This window comes from Thunnus maccoyii, chromosome 18 (genome assembly GCF_910596095.1).
Source record: "Thunnus maccoyii chromosome 18, fThuMac1.1, whole genome shotgun sequence".
NCBI lineage: Eukaryota > Metazoa > Chordata > Actinopteri > Scombriformes > Scombridae > Thunnus > Thunnus maccoyii.
Genome location: NC_056550.1, coordinates 24,518,945 through 24,545,586, shown reverse-complemented (window position 1 = coordinate 24,545,586; position 26,642 = coordinate 24,518,945). Strand labels below are relative to the sequence as shown.

General features: G+C 41.6%; 2 protein-coding genes across 9 annotated transcripts in view; one reads left to right on the top strand and one right to left on the bottom strand.

Moving 5' to 3' along the window:
• The window catches only part of slc1a9 (solute carrier family 1 member 9), a 57,850-nt gene extending 38,072 nt beyond the window's left edge, over window positions 1-19,778 (bottom strand). For 2 of the 6 annotated variants that reach the window (XM_042393532.1, XM_042393533.1), the window contains exon 1: window positions 13,968-14,205. The gene's annotated coding sequence lies outside the window, so the exon portion shown is untranslated. Of the gene's footprint in view, window positions 1-3,478; window positions 3,654-7,063; window positions 7,167-13,967; window positions 14,206-19,707 lie in introns of those variants that run through there. The other 4 variants (XM_042393529.1, XM_042393536.1, XM_042393531.1 and 1 more) reach the window with 3 other exon arrangements.
• Window positions 14,323-23,594, top strand: LOC121884629. Of its 3 annotated transcripts, none has more exons than XM_042393542.1 (2): window positions 14,323-14,797; window positions 21,446-23,594. In XM_042393542.1, exon 2 carries the CDS (start codon window positions 21,465-21,467, stop codon window positions 22,932-22,934), a length of 1,470 nt encoding a protein of 489 aa, XP_042249476.1. In that variant the 5' UTR covers window positions 14,323-14,797; window positions 21,446-21,464; the 3' UTR covers window positions 22,935-23,594. The 3 variants fall into 3 exon arrangements, with proteins under 3 accessions (XP_042249476.1, XP_042249477.1, XP_042249478.1); XM_042393543.1 differs by lacking the exon at window positions 14,323-14,797 and adding an exon at window positions 19,760-19,815; XM_042393544.1 differs by lacking the exon at window positions 14,323-14,797 and adding an exon at window positions 19,789-19,804.
• The last annotated feature ends 3,048 nt before the right edge of the window (window positions 23,595-26,642 follow it).

Below are 26,642 nucleotides of genomic sequence, written 5' to 3'. Positions count from 1 at the left end.
GACCAGAAAAAGTGTCTTTGCTACTTTACTGTTATCTTTAGATTAATACTAAACTGCTCTTTGACATGATGAAATACATTCTGTCTAAATCTACACATATGAGGATTTTATACATTTTTAATATACTGTTTAAGAGGCATTCGTATATGTGTGTGTTTGTAGCTGTGTGCGGGTGTCTGTGTGTCTCAGAGGATTATTTCCAATGGTTGATTGTTTGGTGTGAGCTTTGCAAAGGGATCGAGATATAATCCCACCCCCCTGCCCCCCCCACCCCTCCATCCTCCCCTCGTTCAGCTGAGGGAGATGATGATGGTCACAACACACTCTTTACATACAATCAAAGCTGGTATCTAACGCACATGTACGCGGTGAATGAATCAATATGAACATTTAATTGTATGATTATCTTGGCAAGAACTGTATCAGCTGCCTTAATAAGAAACACAAGCATTGACAGACGCTGACTTTACTATTGAATTTTAATTAGAGAAATGTGCAAATAGAATTCTTTATTTTGTTTTCAAGCTGTCACTAAACTCACCACATCATTCAATTATTTTTTCCAGCTGGGGGTATCGTTTTTAAACTATTTAATTTTGTCATTTGCCAGGTTTAATGTGCTTACATCTTCAAAACATGGTTAAAATTAGTAGACAAATCTGAGAACACAATTACTCTCTCTACCTTCTGACATGATAAATGTACATTTATATAAATGCTGCTGCGTCCGGTCCAGTGTGTAGTGTTCAAGATCCATTGTTCCAATTTGGTAAAAAATTAAGCTGAGCTCCAAATTCATATATTATTGTATTTCCTCTCACTGTATTTTTTTTTATTGGTGCAGTAATGCAGAAGAAGTTTAGTTCTCAAGTTATTTAAAACATTTGTCAGACAAAATTGTTGAAAGCTACAACTAAACACATAATGTAGGAAGGTCTCTGCTTCTGTTTGCTGACGTTATGGTGATAATACAGAAGTAGCAACAACAAGATAAACCGCTTTCTTCATAATTAAGATATACACGATATATGAGGAACGGTCCCATCCTTTTATATATCGCCCAACACCCTAATAAGCTTCTTTCTTTGCAGGCATGTTTTTTAGATCTCCATTAATGCATAGAAACAGCATGGAGCAGAACACACACAAACACACACACATACATGCTTCTCAAGCAGAGTGGTGCCTAATTCCTACAACATATGCACAACTGCCATCAAACACGTGTCTGGTGCATAGCTTTACCAGATCGTTACAGCAGGAGGGTTAAACGGTCTGTATTAACCCTCTCAGTGGAGGTCAGTGTCAATCTGGACTGCACTCCAGTACATCAGTGTTTGGTGTATGACCACACACGGGTCAGTACACGTCCTCAGTTGGCATGTTTTAACACCTTGCTGTGTGTGTATTTGCAGCTCGACTTTTAAGTACAACCGAAAAAAGAGATCGTACTGTATGACGCTGCTTTTAGCTTCACGATACTTGTTGTGAAACGCTTTGTTTTAGGATTCATTTTACAGTTTTTATGATTAAGTTTTAAGAGCATCAAGGCCAAACTCCAGATTACATTTAGTTTCATTAACCAGTTAAATTACTGGTGGTGGAACATAACAAATAACATTTATTGATTTAAGTATTGCACTTAATTTCACAGCTTTACACACCAGTCACTTTTCACATTCAAGATTCAATTTCTCTGCCCGGGACCAATGGTGCTACATTTAAGATACTGTTTAAGTAGTGCAAACAGCTTTCACGAGTAAGATGATGTATTTATTACTACTTTTATTTACAGGTACTATCTATCTATCTATCTATCTATCTATCTATCTATCTATGATACTTTAGGTACAATTTGCAACTAATATGTCTGTACTTTTACTTAAGGAACATTTTGCATGTTGGACTTTTACTTGTAAAGGAGCTTTATTAACTGTGGCATTGCTACTTTTACTTAAGTAAACTATTTTAACACTTTTTCACTACAAACTTAATGGACGTAATGGATGTAAGGTTGGTTATCTGGTCAATTAATCTGTTCAGTTTTTTTTTTAAATGAATCTTTAGGTCTATAAAATGTGTGAAAACAATGCAAAATACCCATCAAAACTTCACAGAGGTTAATGTGACATCTTCAGTCCAACCAACACTCCAGAACCCAAAATATATTTAATTTACAGTCATATAAATCAGATAATAGATAGACGACTTCAACAACAAATCATTTATCAGTTTAGGATTCATTTTATGTTGATCAACTGATCAATTAATCAACTAAACGTTCAGCATTGAATAGACGTCTGGACAGAGATGGAGAACAAGACAAAGTCAGAAACCTTCAGGGAAAGAGAACGTGTGTGTGTGTGTGTGTGTGAGAGAGAGAGAGAGAGAACAATTGTCAGTATTTGAGATTGGGTGGACATGAAGTGTGAGTGAGAGAAAACACTTGGGCCTTTGTGTGTGTGATAAATAGGTTTTGCATGTGTCTGTGTGATTTAGACTGCATCTGTGTTTATGTGTGTGTGTGTGTGTGTGTGTGTGTGGTCTAGGTATTCCTCATGTTGTGGGGACATATATCCGCTCACACAGTCATGTTGTGGGGACTCACCTCCCTTATGGAGACAAAAAGCAAGTTCCCTTCACGTAAATCATTAATTTTAGGGTGAAGACTTAAGTTGAGGTAAGTTTAGGATTATGTTAAGGTTCAGATAAGTCTCCAGGAAATGAATGTAAGTCAATGAAATGTCCTCTGAAGTGATGGTTTCACAACTGTGTGTGCGTGTGTATGTGTGTGTGTGTCTCTCGGACGATAATCTGAGTGTATTAATCTGTTGTTTGAACTCCTTAAGCACAGACTGTCTATCACATCTGCTCTCTTCACCCTTGCAAAGCTCTGCTATTTATAAAACTCCCTCTTTCTCCTCTCACTTCCCTCCTTTCTCCCCTTTTTCCTTTTTGATCTGCCGCCTCAGTTTCTCTATGGCTCCTTGCTCCAGCGGGGCTGAATTTCTCACAGCTCATTCCCTCCGTACAGTAAATCCATCTTCTCATTTGGCTGACAGACGTCTTGGAAACTCTTTACTCCAGACTCAAATCTCCCTGATCCTCTTCTCGCTGACAGCAGACAGTATGCAGAAAAAACAATGCTGATAACTGAGCAGATATTAGAGGTCCCACATGGTCAAACACCGGATTTAAAAAGTTAAACTCACTGCTGTAGCTAACTTTGCATTAACGTAACGCCAAAGAGAAAATGACACACAAGCAAAACATCACTGGAGCACTTATAATTCATCTTTGACCTAAAGAGAAATAAACACACATACATCATTAACGGAGCCATCCTGAGATGCCACAGAAATTCAAATAACCCTGTCAGAGGTGACAAACGGTCCGAACCCGCTGCCATGTGTCAACAGTGGATGAATGGGAGCATGCTGAGGGGGAAAAATGACAACAAGGAGGGGACCGGGCTTACCTGCTGTGTGTCGCTGTCTCCCATCCGACAAGAGCGAGGCATCGGGAGAGAGACGCGGTGAGAGAGAGAGAGAGAGAGGAGGGATGTGGAGATGAAGAGAGGAGAGGGGACGGGAGGCAAAGTCACAGTCTTTGCGTCATCTGAGAAAATTTGCAGATTAATACAACAGCTTGGTGCTCCGCATGCACAACCCCACCCGCCCCGCCTCACCCCCCTATCTCTCCCTTCTCCTCTCCTCTCCCCTCCCTCCCTTTCTTTCACTCACTTCGTCTCCATCGCAAAGGGCCTCCTTTTATTGCCTGGTTTCAAAAACTGTTATCAGGGGAGGAGGAAGGACTGTTGTCATAACCGCCGCGAGCGAGACGTGAGAAAGATAAGAAAGCCGGTTTTTACGTTGTTTAAGAAATTTAGGCTGTAATGCAGAGGTGGTTTGGACGTCCAGCCTGACAGCAGACATGGGGTGGGGGGGTCAAGATGACTGGCCTCACATGGGAGTTTTACCCTCCCTCCCACAGGAGGGCGCTATGACTCTGCACTGAGTGGAGAAATCAGTACAGTAGCTTCCCTCTGAAGGGGATCCTTTGACAGATATCAGTGTCAGTCCGTGAGGCCTGAAAGTGCACGGAGGCCCATGGGTGGAGCTGCTACATAGTATACATACAAGAGTCTTGCTTTTTCCATGAACCACGACATTTTATAAACTCACAGAATTATAAATAAACCGATGGAGGAAGCTGAGGAGTTTCAAGTTTGTCATACCAGAGAGTCTGCACTGTTCGGTGAAGAATGCAGACCTATGATTGGCTTTACTAGCATTGCCAGGATTGATTTATGTGCAAAGGGTCTCAACTATCAAATAGGTTGTTGTATAACGACGTGACTTTGCGGACATTAATATGCCAACGCTGCTTCTGATGGTGTGAAATCGCCACAGCTTCTTCCTCTCTAAGACGGCAGTCAGATAGACGCAAACCAAGGCTGGACGACATAAAGTCATCATAAAACCATAAACTGTCATTTTGATAAATATTTTAATGCATTTATCTTTTCTACGAGGATAAAAATAATGAACTTCTTGACTGAAATGATTTGTTGAACTTCTGGTTCGACATAATTGGTTGCTGTGTCAATTCTCTTCACTATTGATTAATCTGCAGATTATTTCTTCGATTAATCGATTAACCGTTTAGTCTATGAAATGTTAAAAAATGTCTTCAAATGTCTTGTTTTGTTTGACTAACAGTCTAAAATGTTAAGATATTAAATTCACTGTCATATATGAATCCGAAAACAGCAAAGCTTCGCATGTGAGAAGCTGAAACCATCAAATATTTGGCATTTTTGCTTGAAAAGTGACTGAAATTTGCCAAATATTTAGATCAGTAAGACTAATAATGTCATTTCACAATTTACTTAATGGTTAATTGTCCAGCAGTATCAAACACAAATGCACTTATGCAAGCATTACAGATACATCTGCACATGTAGAGTAGAGCTGCAACGATTAATCGATTAGTCCATCAACAAAAAATTGATCTGCAGAGATTTTGATAACTGATTAATCATTTCAGTCATTTTTCAAGCAAAATTTCCCAACGTTTTGTGGTTCCAGCTGCTCAAATGTGAAGATTTGCTGTTTTTCTTAGTCATATATACCATTTTTTCACTGTTTTTTAACATTTCATAGATGAAATGATTAATTGATGAATCAAAAAATAAATATTAGTTGCAGCTCTTATGCGGAGCCCCACACACTGACACACATGCAAACACAGTCCCACAGGAGTGACAGATGGAGAGGGAGCAGCACGGGAACAGGGGCTTGTACAACTGGGCCGGTGCCTCCTTTGTGCAGTAGGTGCGCTGTAAGTCTATCCTCTACTAATTGCCCGAGCAGTTCAAACACCAAGTCTGCCTCTGAAATCGGATCCAGCGGGGTGTTGTACAGTGAGAAAAGTTTACAATGTGAAACATTTTTCCCCTGGCAAAGAAAGGGACAAAACGTGGCTTATGGAAGAGGAGGTGAGGGGATGTGAAGGAGCGGAGAGGGAGAGAGAGAGAGGGGACGGAGGGGTGGATAAGTGCAAAAAACATAGAAGAAGGTGTGGATTGTGTTAGCGAGAAGGAAGACGTAACTGTAAATAGATCATGTCTAATCCAGGGGCATCAAGACTGCAACGAATCTGTGTCAAGTGAATGAAAGTGTAGCCGCTGTAGGTGGATTGAGTCCAGTAACGTGACACTGAGGAGGGACAGATAAGGAGGCGAGGAGGAGTGATTGAGAGGTGATCCGGGGAGAGAGTGAGAGAGAGAGAGCGAGGTGCTGTAAGAGGAGAGGGATCAGCGATGCAGACGATGTAAACAAGACGGACACAGTGTGAGCATACGGTGACTGTTGTATGGCGGCGTCTGAAGCCGTTTCATAAACTGACAATGACCCAGCTTCTGCGCCGAAGCATGCAGCACAACACCAAATCGAAACAGACAGACTTGAAAAAAGGACAGGCTGCCTGACTGGTAATGCAGCGCAGCGCCAGTCTGCACCCATTCAAACCTGTTTCTCATTAAGCATTAAACAGAATTACCAAACTAAGTCCTCAATTCCCCTAATAAGGGCTTTGCAGCTTTGATGCTCTCATATTCCCGCTCCCTGTCGGACCGTTTTCCCGACGGTGAACATTCCATCCGCTAATTTCAGTTTCACGCAGGAAAGACTTGTAGCCGCATGTGTTGTTTGTTTGTCAGAGAAGCAGTGTGTCGGTACAGGCATGTGTGTGTGTGTGTGTGTGTGTGTGTGCACATACTTTCATGCATACTGTGTTGCTGTTTGTGTGTTTATGTGTGGTCTGGCTCCAGACCCTGTCACTCATTCTCTTTGACCTTTAGTAAGCTGTGAAATTTAATTTCAGGCCCGGGTTGCTTTTTCTGCAGAATCCTGCACCTGTGCCAAATATGTCTGTGGGGAAGTTAGACAGCAGCTAAAGAGCCGTAGTCAGGGATGTCTAAGGCCGGAGATATATTTGCTTTAAACTAGGCGTTCACATGCACATCGTATCCATCGCGTCCGTTTGGAGTGTCGGTCGTGCACGTCCTCAGAAATTAACGCTACGTGTTTGCAAGATGCTATACGCACATGAGCAGTAGGGGCGGTATCGGGATGTGACAGGCTCAGGGGTCAGCGGGCACAAAAGCAGTAACAACAATGGCGAAAGGAAGACAAGTTAATAGACCAAGTCCCCAATTACCCGCAGCTGCACAGTGACAAATATGCTTGTCAGAATAGCTGGCGTGAGATCAGTACTGTTGTAGAAGTCGACATGGAAACCTGCAAAAATAAACGGAAACAAGTGTGAGACTGTTGCATCGTGCATGGAAGCATCTCTGCTGCGCCCTCTAGTGGAATCCTCCAGTAACACGCAAAGCACAAAGGCGCAGCTGGTTGTCTATGCGAACGCGTGGTTAAAAGGTAAATATATCTCCAGCTTAAGACAGACTGTGAGCCAGACAGACAGGCGGTGACGCATTCATCAGAGAGTCTGACCCTCCCCTCCGCCCCCCCCCCCCCACCCACATGAATGACCTCACCTTTGACCCTTTACCTCTTTGCCACCACCACGGCTAGCGACTGGCGCGTTTCTAGGAGGCTCCGGCTTAATTGGGTCAGATTGCGGAGAGAGGAGCATTACGCCTGAAATTGGAAACATATGCAGTTATTCCTCAGCGTGTGTGTGTGTGTGTGTGTGTGTGTGTGTGTGTGTGTGGTAACGGTGGCAATGGTAGTGCGGCTCTCACTAAAGAGAGGTTTGAATTAAGAGAGCAGGAGGAGGGAGTTAAGTTTAGTAGGTGAGGTGAATGATGAAAGGAACAATGAAAATGTCCAACAATTCAGGTGGCGAGAGAAGGAAGGGAGAAGACAGAGAGAAGTGAAGTGCGCAAAGATGGAAGAGGAGACAATGAAGGACTGACGACGGGTACCTCGGGGAGGTCGAACATCCGTAATTGAGGTCTGACGTCTGACTTCGTGGCTCTGTTTGCGGACGAGGCAGACTGTTAGCCTCGCCCTGACAGCTCAGCTCAGCTATTTGCAATAATTGCCATAATAGCTACCTTCCAATTACGCTCAGATCCAAGTTTCAAATGAAGGAGGATGTCCAAGGCGAGAGCAATAAACTGATGTCTGACGGCGCTGCGTGTGGGAAAGATTTCATCAGACGAAGTCGAAGGTAGTAAAAGTGACATCTGGAAAAACGCTTCGTGTGTGATTTTTTTTTTTTTTATAGAATGAAATGAGAATTGGTTGAAGATGTCCAAAAGGTAGATCAAAAGCGATTCCAAAACGTCCAAAATGATTCTAGTGAAATGGATATGAGACACAGTGCGTGATGCTTCTGAAGGCTTTACAAGTTTCTCATGTACGAGGCGGGACTGTACCATAAAACGGATCGGTTTTGTTTTTTACGGGGGCTTTAACAATAGTCTGGAAATCTGTTTCGGTCATGAAAATGTTGTTTGTCGGAAACACAAAATCCCCAAAGGAGAAACAGATAAACCGCTGTGGTGCATTTGCCTGCCATTTATTGTGACTTAACTTTAAAAAGGCTTTTGGTGACTCTGGGATTTAAAGAAATCTTTTAATTCGTTGTTTGCTGTGACAGTATGAAGGAGAACTTGTTCTGTGAATGAATGTCTTAAATAAACCACAATAGCTCCTCGGTTGTAAAATGGTTGCGGTTTGCTTTGCATATCTGCATGTGTGTGTGTGTGTGTGTAAGAGAGAGAGAGCAAGAGGGCAAGTGCTTAAGAAAACGAAATTTTGCGCGTCCCTGCCCTCTCAATCGTCATCTTTGTTTGACCGTCGGTTCTGTCCGCACTTAGCTAACAACTTTCTCTCTCTTTAACTCTTAGTCACTCTGACTCTCACTGATGCACCCTGAGGCGGAAATATCTAAGTGCATGCAGGGCAAGTTCAGACAAAGAAGGAGATAGAGAGAATGGTGGGAGGGTTTGCGAGGATTTCGAGTGACTGACACTAAATGCCAAGAGGGAGGAATGCCGCGAGGGAGACAACAGGGAATGTGTGTGTATATGTGTGTGTGTGTGTGTGCAGACGCGGGGTGGTGGACACAAGATCTAGAAAAAGATTCTTCTTTTTTTTTCTCCAGCAGCATCTACTGTACAGTGTGTGTGTGTGTATGGTTTGAGAAAGATAGTGTGTGTGTGTGCGCAATCAGTCAATGAGTGCAAGTATATCAACGCTCGCTTCCATCTGAGGGTATTGACAGTGTTAAATATCTAAGTCCCTGAGTGAAGACTGCACTTTAGTCTGCCTCTCTATACAGAAGTGACCCGTTTTAGCGGCTTGGAGTTTGAAAAACCTCTTTTCATGATCCCCTTCTCTTTCTGTGTCTCTTCTCTGGTCCCTATCTCTCTCATCCCCAAACTCTTTCATGAGCAGTCTCTCAGGGGCAGGGTTGTAACACAACCCTCCCCTCTTTTGTCTCCATTCTTTTTCCTTATCCTTTCATCTTTTTAAACATTCAGGGGGAAAAGGGGTTTGGTGAGATGGAAACCACTACTTGGTAAAGGAAAGAAAGAGATAGCATGTGAGAGAGTGAGAGAGAGAGGAGGAGGCCGGAGGAGGGGGGGAGGCAGTGTCTCCCCCCCTCTCTGCTCATCCGCCAATTTATGGCTCTCCTTTTCAACAAGGCCATTCAAGGTGGGGAGGCTCAGTGGATGGGCTGTTCTCGCGGGTCAATAGCGGCGAACCCCTCGTCTGGTCTGTATAGGGACGACTTATCTGCTCCGAGGACCCGTTGAACTGTCTGTCGGCCTGTGTGTCCTCCATAGACCTCCATTGTGTCTCATCTGGGCCTTCGCCGAGTTTCCCCCCCCCAAAGACCTGTGAGTGGACAGAGCAGCCAGTCACCGGCTCTTGTTTCCATCCTTTCAACTTTATAAGACTCCCGAACCGCCTGCACTCGCCCAACAAACATACACAGAAATATAATGTAACCGTGTACGTGTGTATCGACTTTTAAAGGGGACGTATCATGCACATTTCCAGGTCTATATTTATATTCTGGGGCTCTACTGGAATATCTTCGCATGATTTATAGTGACAAACTTATAATGGCCCTTTATACAGCCCCTCAGTTCAGCCTCTGTCTCAAACAGGCTGTTTTAGCTCCTGTCTCTGTTCTGATTGGTTAGCTTCCTTCTTTTTGTCGTTGTTTACGCAAAACTGACACTTATGTACATACTCGAGCCCAAGTCCGACCTGTAATATGCGAGTGGACAATGTGAACAACCTTAGCAACAAAGATTACAGGACGGATGACCACTTGTTGGCACGTTCGAACAATCGGATGACATCACGGGCAGGTTGAAGCCCTGGATTTTGACTTTCAGGGAGCAATTTTACATCTGATCTGATCTGCTACATGTGACAAAAAAAATGCCAGATTCATAACGAAAACTTGTTGAAAATGCTCTGTGTTGCAATATCAAGAGATACCTCACATGTGAGGATATGGATTTGTACCATAAAACAAATAACTTTGCCTGTGGCATCAGTTTTCTTAGTGGTTAATACCAAAAATACCACAGCTGACTTCTGGGATGAGATGGGACATGAACCTACAACACTGATGTCAACGATAAATGCTTTACAAGATACACGAGCTTTATTCTTATTGTTATTGTTGTTGTTGCTGTGCCTCTCTGTGTCTCTCTCTCTCTCCCCCTCCCTTTGTCTTTCTCTCTCAACCCAACCGGTCGAGGCAGATGGCCGCCCACCTAGAGTCCACTTCTGCTCGAGGTTTCTTCCTGTTAAAGGGGATTTTTTCCTTGCCGCTGCCGCCAAGTGTTTGCTCATGAGGGAATGTTGGGTCTCTGTAAATTACGGTCTAGACTTGCTCTATGTGAAAAGTGCCCTGAGATGACTTCTGTTGTGATTTAGCGCTATATAAATAAAACTGACTTGTCTTGACTATTCACCCGTTTAAAACATTTGCATTCTATATGGCGTTGATGGAAAATGATTCATAGCAGATTTACAAGGGTTGTCAAGCTTGTAGTTTTAGATGAGAGGTCAAACGGAAAACAGGGTGGGGATTCAATGGGGGCCCCATTCTTACCACTGCCTAGGCCCCACCAAAATCAGTGAGTCCTCCTCCAGCTGAGGCATATGTGGTGATTCAAGCACAAGTTTACCTTGCTTTTCAGATTATTCCGAGTATTTTTAGGACTAATTACATTTTAAAACATGTATCTGTGGTGCTTATGTGCCCGTGTGTGATTAAGGGTGAGCCAGTGGCAGCAGCAGAGCAATATAAGTATTGGGGCACCAGCCTAGATGAGATGCTACATGTAGCATGTTGTTCTTTTTAAGGAAGTTGAAAAGTTTTAATGTGGACATGACATCTTTTCTTAAGTCTCTCCTTTCTTTTTCTATGATTTGATGGTTTGTCTATCGTAGTCTTAAGATTGCTGGCGCTACCCTTAATGACCTTCAGAGCACAGACTTTTGTTTTCAACCCTCAACATCCGTTACGTGTTGATTTCCAGCTGCTTCCATCAGGGCGGAGGTTTAGTCTCCCCAAAGGTAGCACTAATAGATGCAGATTGTCCATACTTCCATCTGCTATTGTTTTTTTTAAACTATAACCTTGGATGTCATTGTGTCTTTCTTTCATTTTTCCATGATTCATGGTGGCGGTGTAGGAGTGTAGCAGATATGGATCTTGTGCTGTGTTGTGTATGATGTATTATATGTATTTATGTTGGACTACTGTCTGTAAAGCAAATAGCCCCTCTGGGACATTAAAAGTTTTTGAATCTGAGTATCTGTGTAGTTTTTACTGTTGGAAACCATAACTGCCTGTGTCATGTCAACATTAATTCGACACAGACACAGTTACTTTATTTTATGAGACATCTTAATTTCTAGATTTTGTCCGGCATGTGTGTTGTTTTTTTTGGGGAGATTGCTTGACCTATAGTCGAACTTTTTATTTGTATTAATTGCAGTAGTTTAAATACATCTCTTCTCCCTGTGTGAGATGAATATTTTCTTTTTTGCAAATACTGTCTTGTATCCATACAGTGTGAAAGTAGATACTAACAGTGGTGGAAAGTAAGTACATTTACTCAAGTAGGCTACTGAGCTTAAGTACAATTTTGAGGAACTTGTACTTTAATTGGGAATTTCCATTTGATGCTACTTTATACTTGCACTCCACTAAATTTCAGAGGGAAATATTAAGTTTTCTGCATTACATTTATTTAACAGCTTTAGTTACTTTTCAGATTAAGATTTTACACAAAGACAACTAATCTAAGCAAGGTTTCGGCCACAAGAAAGCAAAGTCTAGTTGGGACACCTTGTTAAATGTCAGATGTTTATGAGTTGTTGACAGCTCCACCAAATAGTAATGTTCACTCTAGATGTCTCACATGGTTTCATTCAAATAACTCTTCAATTCCGAAATTGGTAAAATTATCCAATTTGGAACAAAAAAAGTCCAAAAACAGAAACAGATTTGTGAATCAGAACTTTGTTTTTTCTTCTTTCCTCTCCCATTAATCATCTCACGACCCCTCAGATTTATCTGGTGACCCTTTGGAGGGGCCGGACCCCTAGGTTGGGAACCACTGGACTAACCTAGCTACCTGTATATAAAGTATTTCAAACTAGCTCCTCCTCCAGCAGCTACAACAGTAACATGCTGCTCTAACACTGATGCTTCACTATTAATAATGATCTCATATAATAATATATCATTTATTCTACAATGAGTACTTTTACTTTAATACTTTAGTATATTTTGCTGCTAATACTTACGTACTTTTACTGAAGTAGGATTTTTCATGCAGGGCTTTTACTTGAAATGCAGTATTTTCACAGTGCTGTATTGGCACTTTTATTTAAGCGAGGGATCTGAATACTTCCTCCACCACTGGATACTAATTACAACCGATGAAGTCAATAAGATTCTAATTATGCTGTCAGTTTGCCTTTGAGCAAGAGTGCCAAATAGCAAGATTGTGAGCAGATTTTAAAATATCTGGCACAAGTGAACAGGAAGCAATCTGAGTGTGAAAGCAGACTCGGATTTGGCATCAAAACATAAGGTTACATCCTCAGGTTTGGTTGTGCCAAATGGGATTATATTGCACCCTGCACTTGCAGAAGAGGATCTTGATGAATTACGCCATCAAGCTTCACTACAGCTTGTTTGTAATAATTTTCCCTAAGTCACATCATCTGAGTCCAGTGGTGGAAGAAGTATTCAGATCCTTTACTTGAGTAAGAGTACCAGTACAGCAATGTAAAAATACGCCATTACAGGTAAAAGTCCTGCATGAAAAATCCTACTTCAGTAAAAGTACATAAGTATTATGAGCTTGATGTAGTTAAAGTATTGCAGTAAAAGTAGTGGTTTGGTCCCTCTGACTGATATATTATTATATATGACATCATTAGATTATTAATAGTGAAGCATCAGTGTTAGAGCAGCATGTTACTGTTGTAGCTGCTGGAGGTGGAGCTAGTTTCAACTACTTTATATACAGTTAGCTAGTTTAGTCCAGTGGTTCCCAACCTAGGGGTCGGGCCCCTCCAAAGGGTCAGCAGATAAATCTGAGGGGTCGTCCGATGATTAATGGGAGAAGAAAGAAGAAAAAACAAAGTTCTGATACACAAATCTGTTTTCAGTTTTTGGGACTTTTTCTCTAATCTTTAATTTTTGGTGAAATATTGGATCATTTGAACATTTACTGAAATGAAAGCATGTGAGAAGTTTAGAGGGAAAAATCACTATTTGGTGGAGCTGTTAACAACTCATAGACATGTGAAATGTGACCCCGACTACACACTGCTTTTTGCAAGACGTCAAAAGCCAAAAAGGTTGGAAACCACTGGTTTCATCTTTAACAATGTGTTGTATTTTAAAAGCTTGTTATATTATCCATTGTGTCAAATCTTCATCTGAAAAGTAACTAAAGCTGTCAAATAAATGTAGTGGAGTAGAAAGTACAATATTTCCCTCTGAAATGTAGTGAAGTGGAAATATAAAGTAGCAGCAAATGGAAATACTCAAGTAAGGTACAAATACCTCAATAATTATACTTAAGTACAGTACTTGAGTAAATATAATAGTTACTCTCGTACCGCCTGGATCCACGCCAACACCACATTGTTGGTAATTCATCAAATTGTTTTCCTCGGAAGTGTGGGCGGGGATGAGAACAGGGGGGCAGGTAAAGGTAAAAAAAATATATCTGTCACGCACATCTGCAATCTGTCGCTCTTCGAGTATATCAAAACTAGCAGGGAAGGAAATGTGCATTTTTGGGCTTATTTTGCTCCCTACATCCTGATTCACTGTTTTATATTATATGCATCTGTTTAGGAAACGAGCTCTAGACACATCTGCTCTCACACATGTAACTCGTTGAAAGCTGTACGTCTCTTATTCAATATACTAACCTCTTGGAGGGGGGAAAAAACGTCGTCTTGTCTTTGCGCTTCCCAAGAGAAACCAGACGTTGGCTTTGTTAAGCTAGCAAGAGTTAGCACCGGAAGTGGCTGTTTTTGTGTTGTGAAATTAAAGCAAACTTTTCTATCGTGACAAAGATTTTTCAAAAGAAAGCTGGCGACTGTTTAGTTTAGTTTTGGGGAACGAATATAGAGCAGCTGGACATTTACGAGGAGTAAAAATGTAATGCAGCGTCAACGAGTTGCCGTAAAATCCCGAAGATGTCGTAAAGGTGGTTTTTAATCTTGAAAGTCGCGACCAGAAGTTGTGCGCGTAGCTCTCGCGAGCTTGACGCGTGTCCGACTTTTACGCGTTTCAGGCGGAGTTCAGATCTTAAAACATTTGGCCAACTTCTTCACCTCTCCACTTCACATATTTGGACTGTGATACCTTTCCCCCGGGCTGCCCTGGAGGAGTAACAACTCATGGAGTATCTACATTTTGCGGCAGGTTTACATGTGTGGTAGTTTTCTGGGTTTATTAACACACACTGGCTCTTGTCCCGCAGTGAAGCGCTCCCAGGACAGCACAGTTTTCTGGTTTGTAACTTTGTCTTTTTTTTTTTTTTTTCTCCCCCTCGTCGGATTTTTTGGGGCTCACATGCGATGTCACGGACTATTAAAAGAAGAAAGAAACGTGTGTGTGTTTAGTTGTGCGGCTACTCTGCGAAAGTGTTTTTTGACTTTATTTTTTTTAAAACCAGTTGAGCAACTGGCGACAGGACTCTATAATCAATGTGGTGTCAGCTGGAAGGACGCGGGGTCCGGATCTCACCTAAACGGTATGGCTTTAAATCACACATGCAGGCAGTACAGGGGCGGATTTAGGGATTTTGGGGGCCACAGGAAAACACTGGCACGCTTTATTTTCATCCTTTCTCTAACTGGGAATGTTGGGGAATTGTCGGTGGTAGAAAAAGTACCCGAAACTTTTTTTTTTAATGAAGTAAAACTATGAACTATTAATGCCAAGTCCTGCATTCAAATTTGAGTGTAAGAGAGGAAATATTAGCACAGTGTATTTAAATTTACTTAACTGTGTTCGAGGTGGAGCTTCTAATTCTAACTGTTTTATATAATGCTTGATAGTTGAATGCAGTGGTTCTCAAACTGGTGTCCGGGGACCTTGAGGGGGTCCCCAGCAAAAAGGCGACTAATTTATTTCATGTAATTCCGTCATAAAGCAACACAATGACATGTATGACTAGTTTGGTCATGAGTTTCATCTACTTTCTGTAATAAAACATATAAAAGCAAAAAATCTTATCAGATGGGGGTCGGTGGTCTAATTTGTGTCAGTTTAGGGGGTGGAAAAACGTTTGAGAACCACTGGTTTAATGAATAATAATGCATCATATTTTAAATAATCATATTTAATAATTATAGTGATGCAATATTTTCCTCTGAAGTAGAAGAAGTTGCATATTTTTTAACTTTTGTAAGTTATTTCATGGTACAATGAGTTAGAATAACAACATAATTCAATGTTTTTCATATGCAATCATCACAATTACTCTATAAGCTGTTTGGGGCCCTTTTATTTGGGGCCCCAGGCAGTTGCCTACCTTGTGTAATGGTGAAGTCCGCCCCTACATGCAGGCCTTGAACTGTGTGTATTTATGTACATTCATGTCCTCTATGTTGTTTATTTACTCAGACAGATCGTTTACATAACGCCAGTAACAAACTATTTATTTAATTAGTTTATTTGATCAAACATATGTAATAATTTGGCTAAATGAAAGTTATATACGGAAGTTCATTTACGTCGTTATTTGTTATTCATTTGTTTATTTATTTGTTGCTCAGCTCGCTCATTTACTCACATGTATACATGTAGATACTGTTTATTTATTTATTATTTTTTATATGGCTGCAAATAGCGATTGTTCTCATTATCGATTAGCTGTTTGGTCCATAAAATGTCAGAAAATTGTCACGTTAGTTCAGTTTACTGTCGCAAAAGACTAAAGAAACCAGAAAATATTCACATTTGACATTTTATTCTTAAAAAAAAAAGACTCAAAACAATTGATTGATCATCAAAATACTCTGGGATTAATTTAATAGTCTGCAATTACTCGATATCGTAAGTTTTTTACTCCTTTCATATGCGGCCACTCTTTTCTTTTGTTCCCTGCACAAGATCATTACATTTTTAAACCACTCCACTTACGTCTTGTATTATTTTCTTTGGCAGCCTCGCGGTTGTAGCCTGTTTTCACATGTTGTTTTCTTTGGCAGTCAAACCAGGTGAGGTGAGAGCTATTGAATCACAAACCCATCCCGCAGGTAGATCACACACAGGCTGCGTATAAAACACATCATACCCGCAGCTGATGTCTTCATTCCATAGTGTGGAAAGATCAGAGGCTTGATTGGGCTCGGTGGGAGGTTGTTTTTTTTTTTTTCGGGTGGCAAGTGCAAGTGAAAAAGTATCACAAAGAAGAAAGTTTAATCCGGTAATTCAGCTTCTGTTTCCTCTGTGATAATGTGAGATATAATATCCGGCGAGCTTTTAAAAGATGCTTTTATTTTTATTTATCGCGATACTGCACGTAGCGAACTGTAGCGCTGCGACGATTAGTCGATTAGAAAATTAATTCCCAACTATTTTGATAATTGTTTCATGATTGTGATTCATTTTTTAAATTAAAAAAAAAAATTCTCTGGTCCGTGCCTCTTAAATGTGAATATTTTCTGCTTTCTTTTGTCCTTTCATGATAATAAACTCAATATCTTCGGGTTGTAGACTGTTTGATGGACAAAACAAGACATTTTAGGTTTGCATCTTTGGCTTAAATCAACATTTTTCACTATTTTAAAGAGCAAACGACTAATCGGTTTATCGAGAAAATAATGAAAACAATCATTAGTTGCAGCTCTAACAAACTGCAGTCTCTGGTGTGTGTGTGTGAAAGAGACACAGACATCTACAAGTGGCAGATTAGAGGTTAGAGAGGAGGAGGAGGAGGAGGAGGTTGGATCCTGCAGGCTGAGCGTGGTATGAAACAATCACAGACCTGGAATTAATGGGCTGTTTGCACAGTGGGACAGCGAGGCACTGTAAATGAGCACATGTGAGAGAGAGAGAGAGAGAAGACAAACATCTAACCTGCGTGTGTTTTCCATGTCACACGGTGTCACATTTGGGACATCTTCGTCAGACCGAAGCTGTCATGAGAAAGGTGTGAGCTTGCTTTTTAGGGGAAACTTCCTCCAGACATCTTCCACCACCCCCCACCCCTCCTGTCGTTCTTTAGGTTACACGACATCAAAGAAGCAGGATTAGGTCCCAGCACTAACACAGAATGCATTATCTGTCTGTCAGACGGACGTGTCTGACATTAGCCACACATGAGGTGGTGGTGGTGGTAGTGGTGGGGATTAGTTTGTTAACAGGCTAATAGCACAGTAGCGACTGCCAGGTGTAGAGCTGCTTTATGGCATCTGTTTCCTGCGGAGGGTCTCGCAGCCAGAGGCCCTCTGTTCCATAATTCCTCCCCCTGATTCCTCTTTCACTCACGCTGTGTCGTGTGGATTAAACCCCCGCCGTTCACACCGGCAGCACTCAAAACAGAAGTCGGCCTCATTCGCCAGGTGCCAGATTTAAGTCGAGAAACACTTTTACTTTATTGTTTTTCTGCGTGTTTGGTGTTTTAGAGGCAGGTCCCTTTAGTAGCTGCAAGTCAACACGGTGGTTTCAAAGTGGTTTTATCATGTTATGGCTTAATAATACTTCTAATAATGATAATAATAAGAAAAAGTAGGGCTGCAACTAACTTGATGATCATTCTCAGCTAATCGATTAGGCGTATGGTCCAGAAAATGTCAGAAAATGGTGAAAAACTGTTGATTTTAGTCCAAGATGCAACCAAAAAATAAGTTATTGAGGTTATTATCATACGGGATAAAAGAAACTGGAAAATAATCACATTTAAGAAGCTGGAACCAGAGAATTCTTAAAAAAAATGACTGAAAATGAATCAGTTATCAACATAGTTGGCAATTCATTTTCCCTTAATTGACTAATGGTTGCAGCTCTAATAAGAAAAATAATTTTTTGCATATTTTTATACTTAGTGTGGCTCCAAGGAGAAATAAACAAACGAAAACGGTCTATTAGGACAATAACAATCATTCATTTTAATAAGATAATAAAACGATGAATGACATTAATAACAGCAATAAAATAAAACAGTAAGTTGCCAAACAGAGGCAGGAAAACACTGTGTCAGATTTACTGTATGTAATGTTAGGATAAACCCCTTCAGTTCCCACTGCGTGTTAAAAGACTCGCTGAAAGCAAAGCGAAACAGATCTGTCACTTAAAAATGTTCACTGATGTCATCCCTCTGATATCTTCGGGGAATGTTACTGTATTTCATAGTTTTGTAGCAAAGTTCTTCATTTTCTAAGTTTCCGATCATCTACCAGACCCTAAAGTGATGGATCGAAGTGTTTAGAAATGACTAAACAGTCAAAGAAGACTGCACGTGTAGTCCACACACACACACACACACACACACACACACACACACACACACACACACACACACACACACACACACACACAGGCCGTACAGATAATGTCATAGTTTACTCTGTTTTAGTCTGTTTATTCATGGATTTTTGCTGGGTGAGGTGGTTTCTCTCTGTCTGTTTTGCTCTGTGGTTTCAGGGTATTTTCTTCCCGTGCTTCCCTCAACTAATTTGGAAGAATTTCAAGCTACGGAGATTAGGATTAACATAAATGCGTAGTGTTGAGTGGGGTTTTATTTGCTAAGTGAGCTTTTCGATTTAGAGAGACTGGGATTTTTGTGTCTGTCTGTGTGTGTGTGTGTGTGTATGTGTGTGTGTGCTCATCTGGGAGGGGATTCAGAGAGCTTGGGTCAGGTCCAGAGGGCGGAAGAACGTCGCGGTCCTCGTCTAGCCTCGCGGGGAGCGTAAATGATGCGTGTCATTGTAGCAAATGGAGCATGGTGATGAAGTGCTGCTGCTGCTGCTGTTTTACAAAGAAACCACTTAGGGAGTCTGCTTTGCCGGCCTTCTGTGTGGTGCCTGAACGCTCCGAGGAAGCCCTGCAGATATAACTCTCCCACTACAGACTTATAGATTGATAAATTCTACTTTTCACCCTCTTCTCCTCCAGATTTTGTTTATTGAAGGCTAGTCAACAGCCTGGTTTACTGGGTTTACCCTTGTATATTTGGCTGCGTCAACCAGTAGCCTGACCAAACAGGAAGCTCTTTGATGTGATTTATTGAACAGGTACTTTAAGCGCCCGAGCTGGCTGCGTGAGCGATGCGTCAACCAAACCCTGTTGTTCCTCGGCGAGCGCATTGTGTCCAGGGTGTGGCCACACCGAGTACAAGTCCTGTCAACGAAAGTATTTTGTTTTGTCACTTATTCACACACACATACACACACACACGCACACTGATGATGATGGTCACTGACGAAACATCTGTTCACACTCCAGCACAGACAAACACAAGCAAACAAACACACAAACCGTCATCACATCCTGTCTTTGGCACTTTTGTTTTTTTGTTTTTTTTTTTGTTTGTTTGAGGAAACCATGAAGGAGCCTCTCCAGTAAAGCTGCATCACTCACATTCTCATCATTCCACCTATTTTAACTCTTTCCAACTGACCTTCTCCCCGGTTTCAAACAAATATCTACACTCACCTCCGGCGAGAAAAAAAAAAGCCTCCTCAGTGCCGGTTGAATGACGTTTCCCGCCGTACACGCCACATGGACGGGACGTGACTGGAATATTTCTCCGGTTAGTCACAGGTGAACCTCAGATGAATCATCTCTGCTCGACTCGGGATTTCTGTTTCATCCGTGTGATGTCAAACACGCCAAAACTAAACATTAACATTTGGCTTCCACGAGGAGGATTTGAGTCTTGTACAGTTTTTGTTGTGCAATAGTTTTTTTTTATAACGACGATTCGATGGATCGCAATTTAACGTAGCATCAGGCTAATTAAGAGAAAAGAATCTTTAAGTAATAAATAATAAAAAAGGTAAAGTTTGAAGGAAAAATGTGACTCTGACGCCTATTTTATCACCAAGAGACAGTTCAGATAAAGTCCCCCTCCACTTAAAAATGTGTTTTTCTTCTTGTTCTGGTAGTTGTGTACCTACGAGCAACTAGTTTGGAGCAAATCCTGGTCCTATATTCAACTTAAACAAGTGTGATGTAGAAACTTTTAAGCCTCCGGTGCACAAACACTGAAAACTGACTTTAAAGTGAAGTAGGAAACGTCTTGTGTCCAGCAGTTCAACTTCTAAAGAGGGAGAAGGAATTGATGTTAATTGAAGGATTTTAATGAGATAATTGTATGGAAAAACCATATTAGACACAAATTATTCTTAAAAGTAGAGAATGTTATAGAACTTCAAGACATGTCTGGAGGGCATCTTAAAGTTTCTTTTAGCTAAAGACTTGATTTAATGTGCGATGTTTCAATTCTATTGATTGTAATTAATTAAATACACTTTTAATAAAGTTTTAGTAGCTGACTGGACAGTTTTCATAGCATACTCTTGTGTTTCATAGCAACATGTTGCTCCATCACTCCGACCTTGAGATGAATCATCAGGAAGGTTCTGTAGTAGTACTTTTATATGTGTACTACACAAAATCTACTACTAAAGTGCACTGAACATGCAGGTTATGACAGGCAGGACGTGTATAATACTGATGATTGAACATCATTATAGTAAGTAAACCACCTCCAATCAAAGACAAGTGATGGTTTATATCATGTTTAGGCATAAACAAGAAAACTGGCCTGCAGCCCGGGGTTGATCAGGTAGAATTCCTGAGGTTTACCTCAGTAATATCAGGATTCTTTACTGTGTTTTTTGGCAAGTAGACCATGTTTGTTGCCACAGATTTATCACAGAATCTTCTTCCCACACTCTTGGATCTTGCAAAAAGCTTCAACAATAGAACAAAAAATAAAATAAAACAAGTGATGCCTTTAAAAGCTTAAAGGAAAGGCTTGTTTTCTCGGGTTGCAGATGTCTTTTTAATTCATTTCCTTTGGCTGTTAAGGTTCTGGCTTGCGTACAGACCAGGTTGTGTGTGTCTCCGTCTGAAGGTCGACCTTTCAGACGGCAGAATGTACAGTGTTTGTAGCTGAGCTCCATCTTCCCGTATGAAGAAGCAGAGGGTGACCTTGCTGTACTTCGTATTATTTTTCCACAAGTTCTGCCAAGATTTTAAAGCCATACCTCAGCAGTTAAAGCACCACGGTCATAAAGCTGTGGGCCACCAGTAAAACCTCTCATTTTACATTTTAATTGAGGTGTTTAGTTTTACTGTATAAACCACAATTTGCTTCGTTTAAAATAACATTGTCTCTCTGTTCTTCTGTGTCTCTCCCATCTATTACCTCTCGTTTATCCAACAGCTGATACGTCTTGGGAGTGATGCACTGGCTTCCCCTGGTTGCCATGGTGATTGCCTCGGCCCTGCCCTTTCCTCACAACCCTGTGTCCAGGATTGCTGCCGCGACGACAGAGCTCGGCTTCGACAAGCGCAGAGAGCACCGTCATGAGCCGGCCGCTCGCCCCGCAGCTCCCGCGGAGCCCCTTACGGACTACAACTTCCATGGAAACGCCTCACAAATGGACTACAACATGACCGCTGCTCTTAGCCAACAAACCAACACACAAAACCTCCAGAACCGTAAGGATTATGCAAAATCCTCCGCAGATGAAGAGACCTCCACGTTCAAAGTGGAGAATCAAGGAACCTACCAGTCAAATAGCAACTCAGGCAGCGACGACGAAAGCAGTGACAGTTTGGATGTTTCCACAGAAGGAGGAACACTCAGGACCGAGGATATTTCTGAGGATAATTCTCTACCAAAGGACTACAAAGCTGACAGCAGCAGCCGACAAGATTACTTGAGTTTTGCGGACTTTTCCAGGAAGGACAATCAGGACTCTACGGATCGACCGTTAGAGGTTTCTGCAGTGGAAACACATAGTGCTGTCAGTCCTGCTGCTAAACTAAAGGCTCAGAGAGGACCAGAACCGACCGTTCCCTCGGTGCAGCGGAGAGATGCATCGACAGTTGGGACACCGGTGGCTGGAAGAAGCCTGACTGAGGAGGGCCTGACCCTGGAGGCAGGGCTGGGTCTAGGAACCGGGTTGGACAATATCCTCGAAGGAGACGAGATGTTTCTGGACTTGCATCCTCGAGTCCTGTTCTCGCCCTCTCCGTCGCCACCGGAACACCCCCCTCTCCTCCTCATGTTGGAGACCGGCCTGCTGGAGGAGGACGGGAACGGAGAGGAGCAGGAGGACACGGACGGACACATCGAGGGACACGGGGACCGGGCGATCGACCGGAGCACGACTCTGAGTTGGGCAGACTCTTCTAGAGTTACTAGCGAAGCCACCCGTCCTCTTAAAAGGGATAAACGCTCGCACTTGATTGACAGGAGGAGAGGGGAAAAGTCAGTATGCGAGTCTGAAAGCGTCTGGGTCACCGACAAGAAGAGCGCCATCGACTCCCACGGTCAACAGGTCACCATCTTGCAGGAAATCCAGACCCAGACGGGACCGCTCAAACAGTACTTCTACGAGACTCGCTGCCGCCAGGCCGAGCAGCCCAGCAATGCCGGCAGGTCGCAGGGGTCGAGGGGTGCCGCGGCGTCAGCGAAATCCACGGGGATGGGCGTAGCGGGGGCCGGCTGCTTGGGCGTGGATAAAAAACAGTGGGTGAGCGAGTGCAAAGCCAAGCAGTCGTACGTCCGAGCGCTCACCAAAGACGTGAACAACAGAACCGGATGGAGGTGGATCCGCATCGACTCGTCCTGCGTCTGCGTGCTGCTGTCCAGAGCGAATCAGACAATGGGGAGGGAGGTCTTGACGAGGCAAGGGAGAGGCTGAGAGAGAGAGAGAAAGAGAGGAGGAGGGGTGGGGGAGATAGAGAGAGATGACAAGAAGTAGAGAGTGACACAGAGCAGAGCAGCTGTGACATCCTTCTGTGTGCACTTTCACTTGCTGGTGACATTTCCTTTAAAAAAAAATGATGGCAGCCTTAATCCACCATTTTTTTTCTCTCTCTCTCTTCCTCCCTCCCTCCCTCCCTCCATCACAACTTCAAAAAGACTTTTGAAAAACACACGAAGACCTCAATACTAGATCTTAGGGAAAATTGTCATATATAGAGATTTTAAAAAAGTACTGTTTTTGTATGATTTTATCTTTCATAATCTAAGTTATTTTTGATTAGTACGTAAGCATGTGTATGTCTTTGATATTAATATATTCCTCTTTATATATATGTGTACAATATGACAGCAGTATACCTTTATGTATGAAGCTATGTATATCTGTGTGTATTTATAGAAGAAGTCTTCATGGAGCGGTAGGTAGGTCTCTCCAGTGTCTGATGATAATTCCAGCCTCCGCTCCGCTCGGGTTTGTGAGAGGAAGGAGCGCCACCTACTGAGGCTCCGTTTTACTGCTCCACACTGTTCCCATATGGATTAACAAGGATGTTGTAACAGTGCTTTTTAGAAACTGAGTCTGATGGGGGGTGGGGAGGGGAGGGGAGGGGGGGATGTATCGGATACACAAACTACAGCATGGGCAGCATATTTAGGCATGATTTCACTCGCGCTGATTATTTCTGCCTGTGGTTCATGAGTAAAATGTGGTTCATGAATGTAAAACCATGTAGTTTTGTGAATGATATGACACAGAAAAACAAGATAATTTTACCATCTGCTGGTATGTTTGGTTTGCCTGCCGAATGTGGTAATAAAGGATCTTTGTACTCAGCAAGTTATTTTCACACTGATATGCATACATGTGCAGATTTAATTCTTAAACCAACCAAAGGTATCATATATGGTAAATTTCAGGTATTTTACTGCTGTTATTTACTGGTAACAGCTTCTTAAAACACACAGTTGACTAGAACTGCAACAATTAGTTGACCGTCAGAAAATTAATCAACTATTTTGATGATCAATGAAGCGTTTTAGTCATTTTTTTTAAGCAAAAATGCTAAATTTCTCCGGTTTCAACTTCTTAAATGTTAATAATTTCTGGTTTCTTTAGTCCTCTATGACAGTAAACTGAATATATTTGTGTAGTTGACTGTTAGACGGGACAAATGAAGACATTTCAGGTTGCATCTTGGAGTTTGTGAACATTTTTCACTGTTTTCTGATATTCTATAGTGCAATCAACTAATTGATTATTCAAGAAAATGATCAGTAGATTAGTCGATTGTGAAAATAATAGTTAGTTGCAGCCGTACAGTTGAATATCTGCAGAAAGTGCAAAAAACAAGCAGGAGAAGAAAAGTGGAGAAAGTTTGCGATGATCAGCAGATCCACCCGGATCGCTTTATTTATTTTTTTTCTCTTTTACATCACCATTATCATCATCATCATCATCAGTATTGTTTATTTTCCATATGATATTTTCAATTTGTATTACTATCACTTTTTATCATGGAAATCTGTTAAATCATTGCACAATTTGTTCTCAAAATGTACACATACAGTAGCGTATTTGAATGACTATTTTCAATGTTTCATATTTACTTTTAAAACTAGTTCAAATGAAGATCAAGAAGGAACGGAACATGTACATACATTTATCCAATACATACCTAAAGAAAATAAATAGTTATCGTAAAAAATAAAAAATACAACTGAAAAAAATACACACATTTTACAAATTGATCCCCCAGGCTCCCCCCCCCCCCCTCCCCCCTCTGTAGGTTTATCATACAGATATATTTTTTTCTTTTTTTTGTAACGACACCTCATATCTTCACCACCAAAAAAAATGTTTTAGGTCATTTGTCGTTTGTTTGACATGCATCGTAAACACAGAGGCTAAAGGTTTTGTTTCCTGGGCTTCCTCGGGCTTCCCCCTCTCTTCTTCTTCTTCTGCCTCCCTCTGATCTCACCCCCACCACCCTCCCTCCCTCCCTCCCCTCCCCTCCCCCAGACAGCTCTTGGTTTCTGTTATGGCTTGTGTGTGCAGTAAAATGACCATCCTTTTTTTTTTTGTTGTTGTTGTTGTTTGTTTGTTTTCTTTCCTCCCTCCCTTTGAGTCGCTGTTTTGTCTCCCTGTCGCCTCTCCCATCATCAGGATTACCCAAGACCCTGAGCTGATGATTACAAGTCATAAACCGCACGGCGACGTCGTGGAGGGCTCGTGAGGAATTTGAGTCCGGCTTCGATGGCGTGGCCTTCTTCTTTTATCTATTTACAACTTTGGTACCGCTTAATAATAAGGCATACTTTATAAAAGGTTTATATTTTGTAACTAATGGCTTGATTAATGTTAAAACATTTATTAAAGCTTTAGCTACAGTATTTTTCCAAGAAAACTTTTGGGTTGCGAGGTTGTGAAAAAAACCTTTGGCTGGTGTAGAAACTCCCCCACAATCACTTCCTGTCTATTGAGTGAAATAATTTGCACCAAAATCCAACAACAACAACAACTTGTTAACATTTTAAACTCTGTATACCTGTATGATGATTTACTGTAGTGGAGGAACTATTTAATATTTATTTACATTTTATTTTTTTATTAATTTTAGATTTTATTCAACTATATTTGACTGCACATCTACCGGCTTGTAGTAAAGTCAGCAACTTGTGACTTTTCAAATGACATATTCTCTACTAAACCACCAAGTCTGCAGTTATTAATGTTAATAAGATGTTAATTATTTGTTAATAATCTCTCTTTTTCCAGAATATATTGTAAGCGTCCATCATTGGGATTCTCCCCAATGAATTAAAAAGCTAGATAGAAAGACAAATTTTACACCATAAAAATTTTTCACAACTCTGTGACCCAAAACTTGTCCTTATTAAAAGCTTATTACCGATCTACAAAGCTTTAATAAATTGTTAACATTAATAAACCTTTCTAAAGTCAGCCTTTTTAGAAAGTGGCACCAACACTAACTTTATGGATTTCCTGCCAGCGACATCATGAAATCATTGAACACAATGCCTCTGTGGCCTCGCTCCGCCCTGCTCCATCCACCTCCGTGCCTTTGATCTCTATAATGGGGTCCCTTCAAAAGAGGTTACTCGGCCTATCGGCTTTCAAGGTGCCAATAGACAAAGCACGAGGAGGGTCTCCTTCTGATGTGGTCGGAGCTAAATGTTGGTCTGAATCCGGACATGTTTTACTACACCACTCCGACCAATTGGGGACACTTAGACGCCCCTGACAGGACCATAGAAACCAACAATAGAGCCACAATGGCTGACACTGGACACCGACTCGTGAGCAGAAAGGAGAACACCGGTGTCGTTTAGAGTTATAACCCATTTACGCCCATCTAGACAAGGTTCCCCCCAACTCATTTTACAGTTTCTCTTGTTTTTAAAAACCCAAACTTTCCGGTGAGGTTAACATCTGCCCCGGCTAACAAAGACCTGTTATTGAGCAGAAGTTGTAAGGCGACATGTTTAGTTGTTTTCATACTGTTAAAGAGAACAAACGGCAGCAAGTGGCTTCTTCTAAAAGGAAGGAAAACGAGCCCTGATACTGCCAACTATACTGACTGTGTGCAGACACCGACAGGAATGAAGAGATTGGAAACCTGCACGA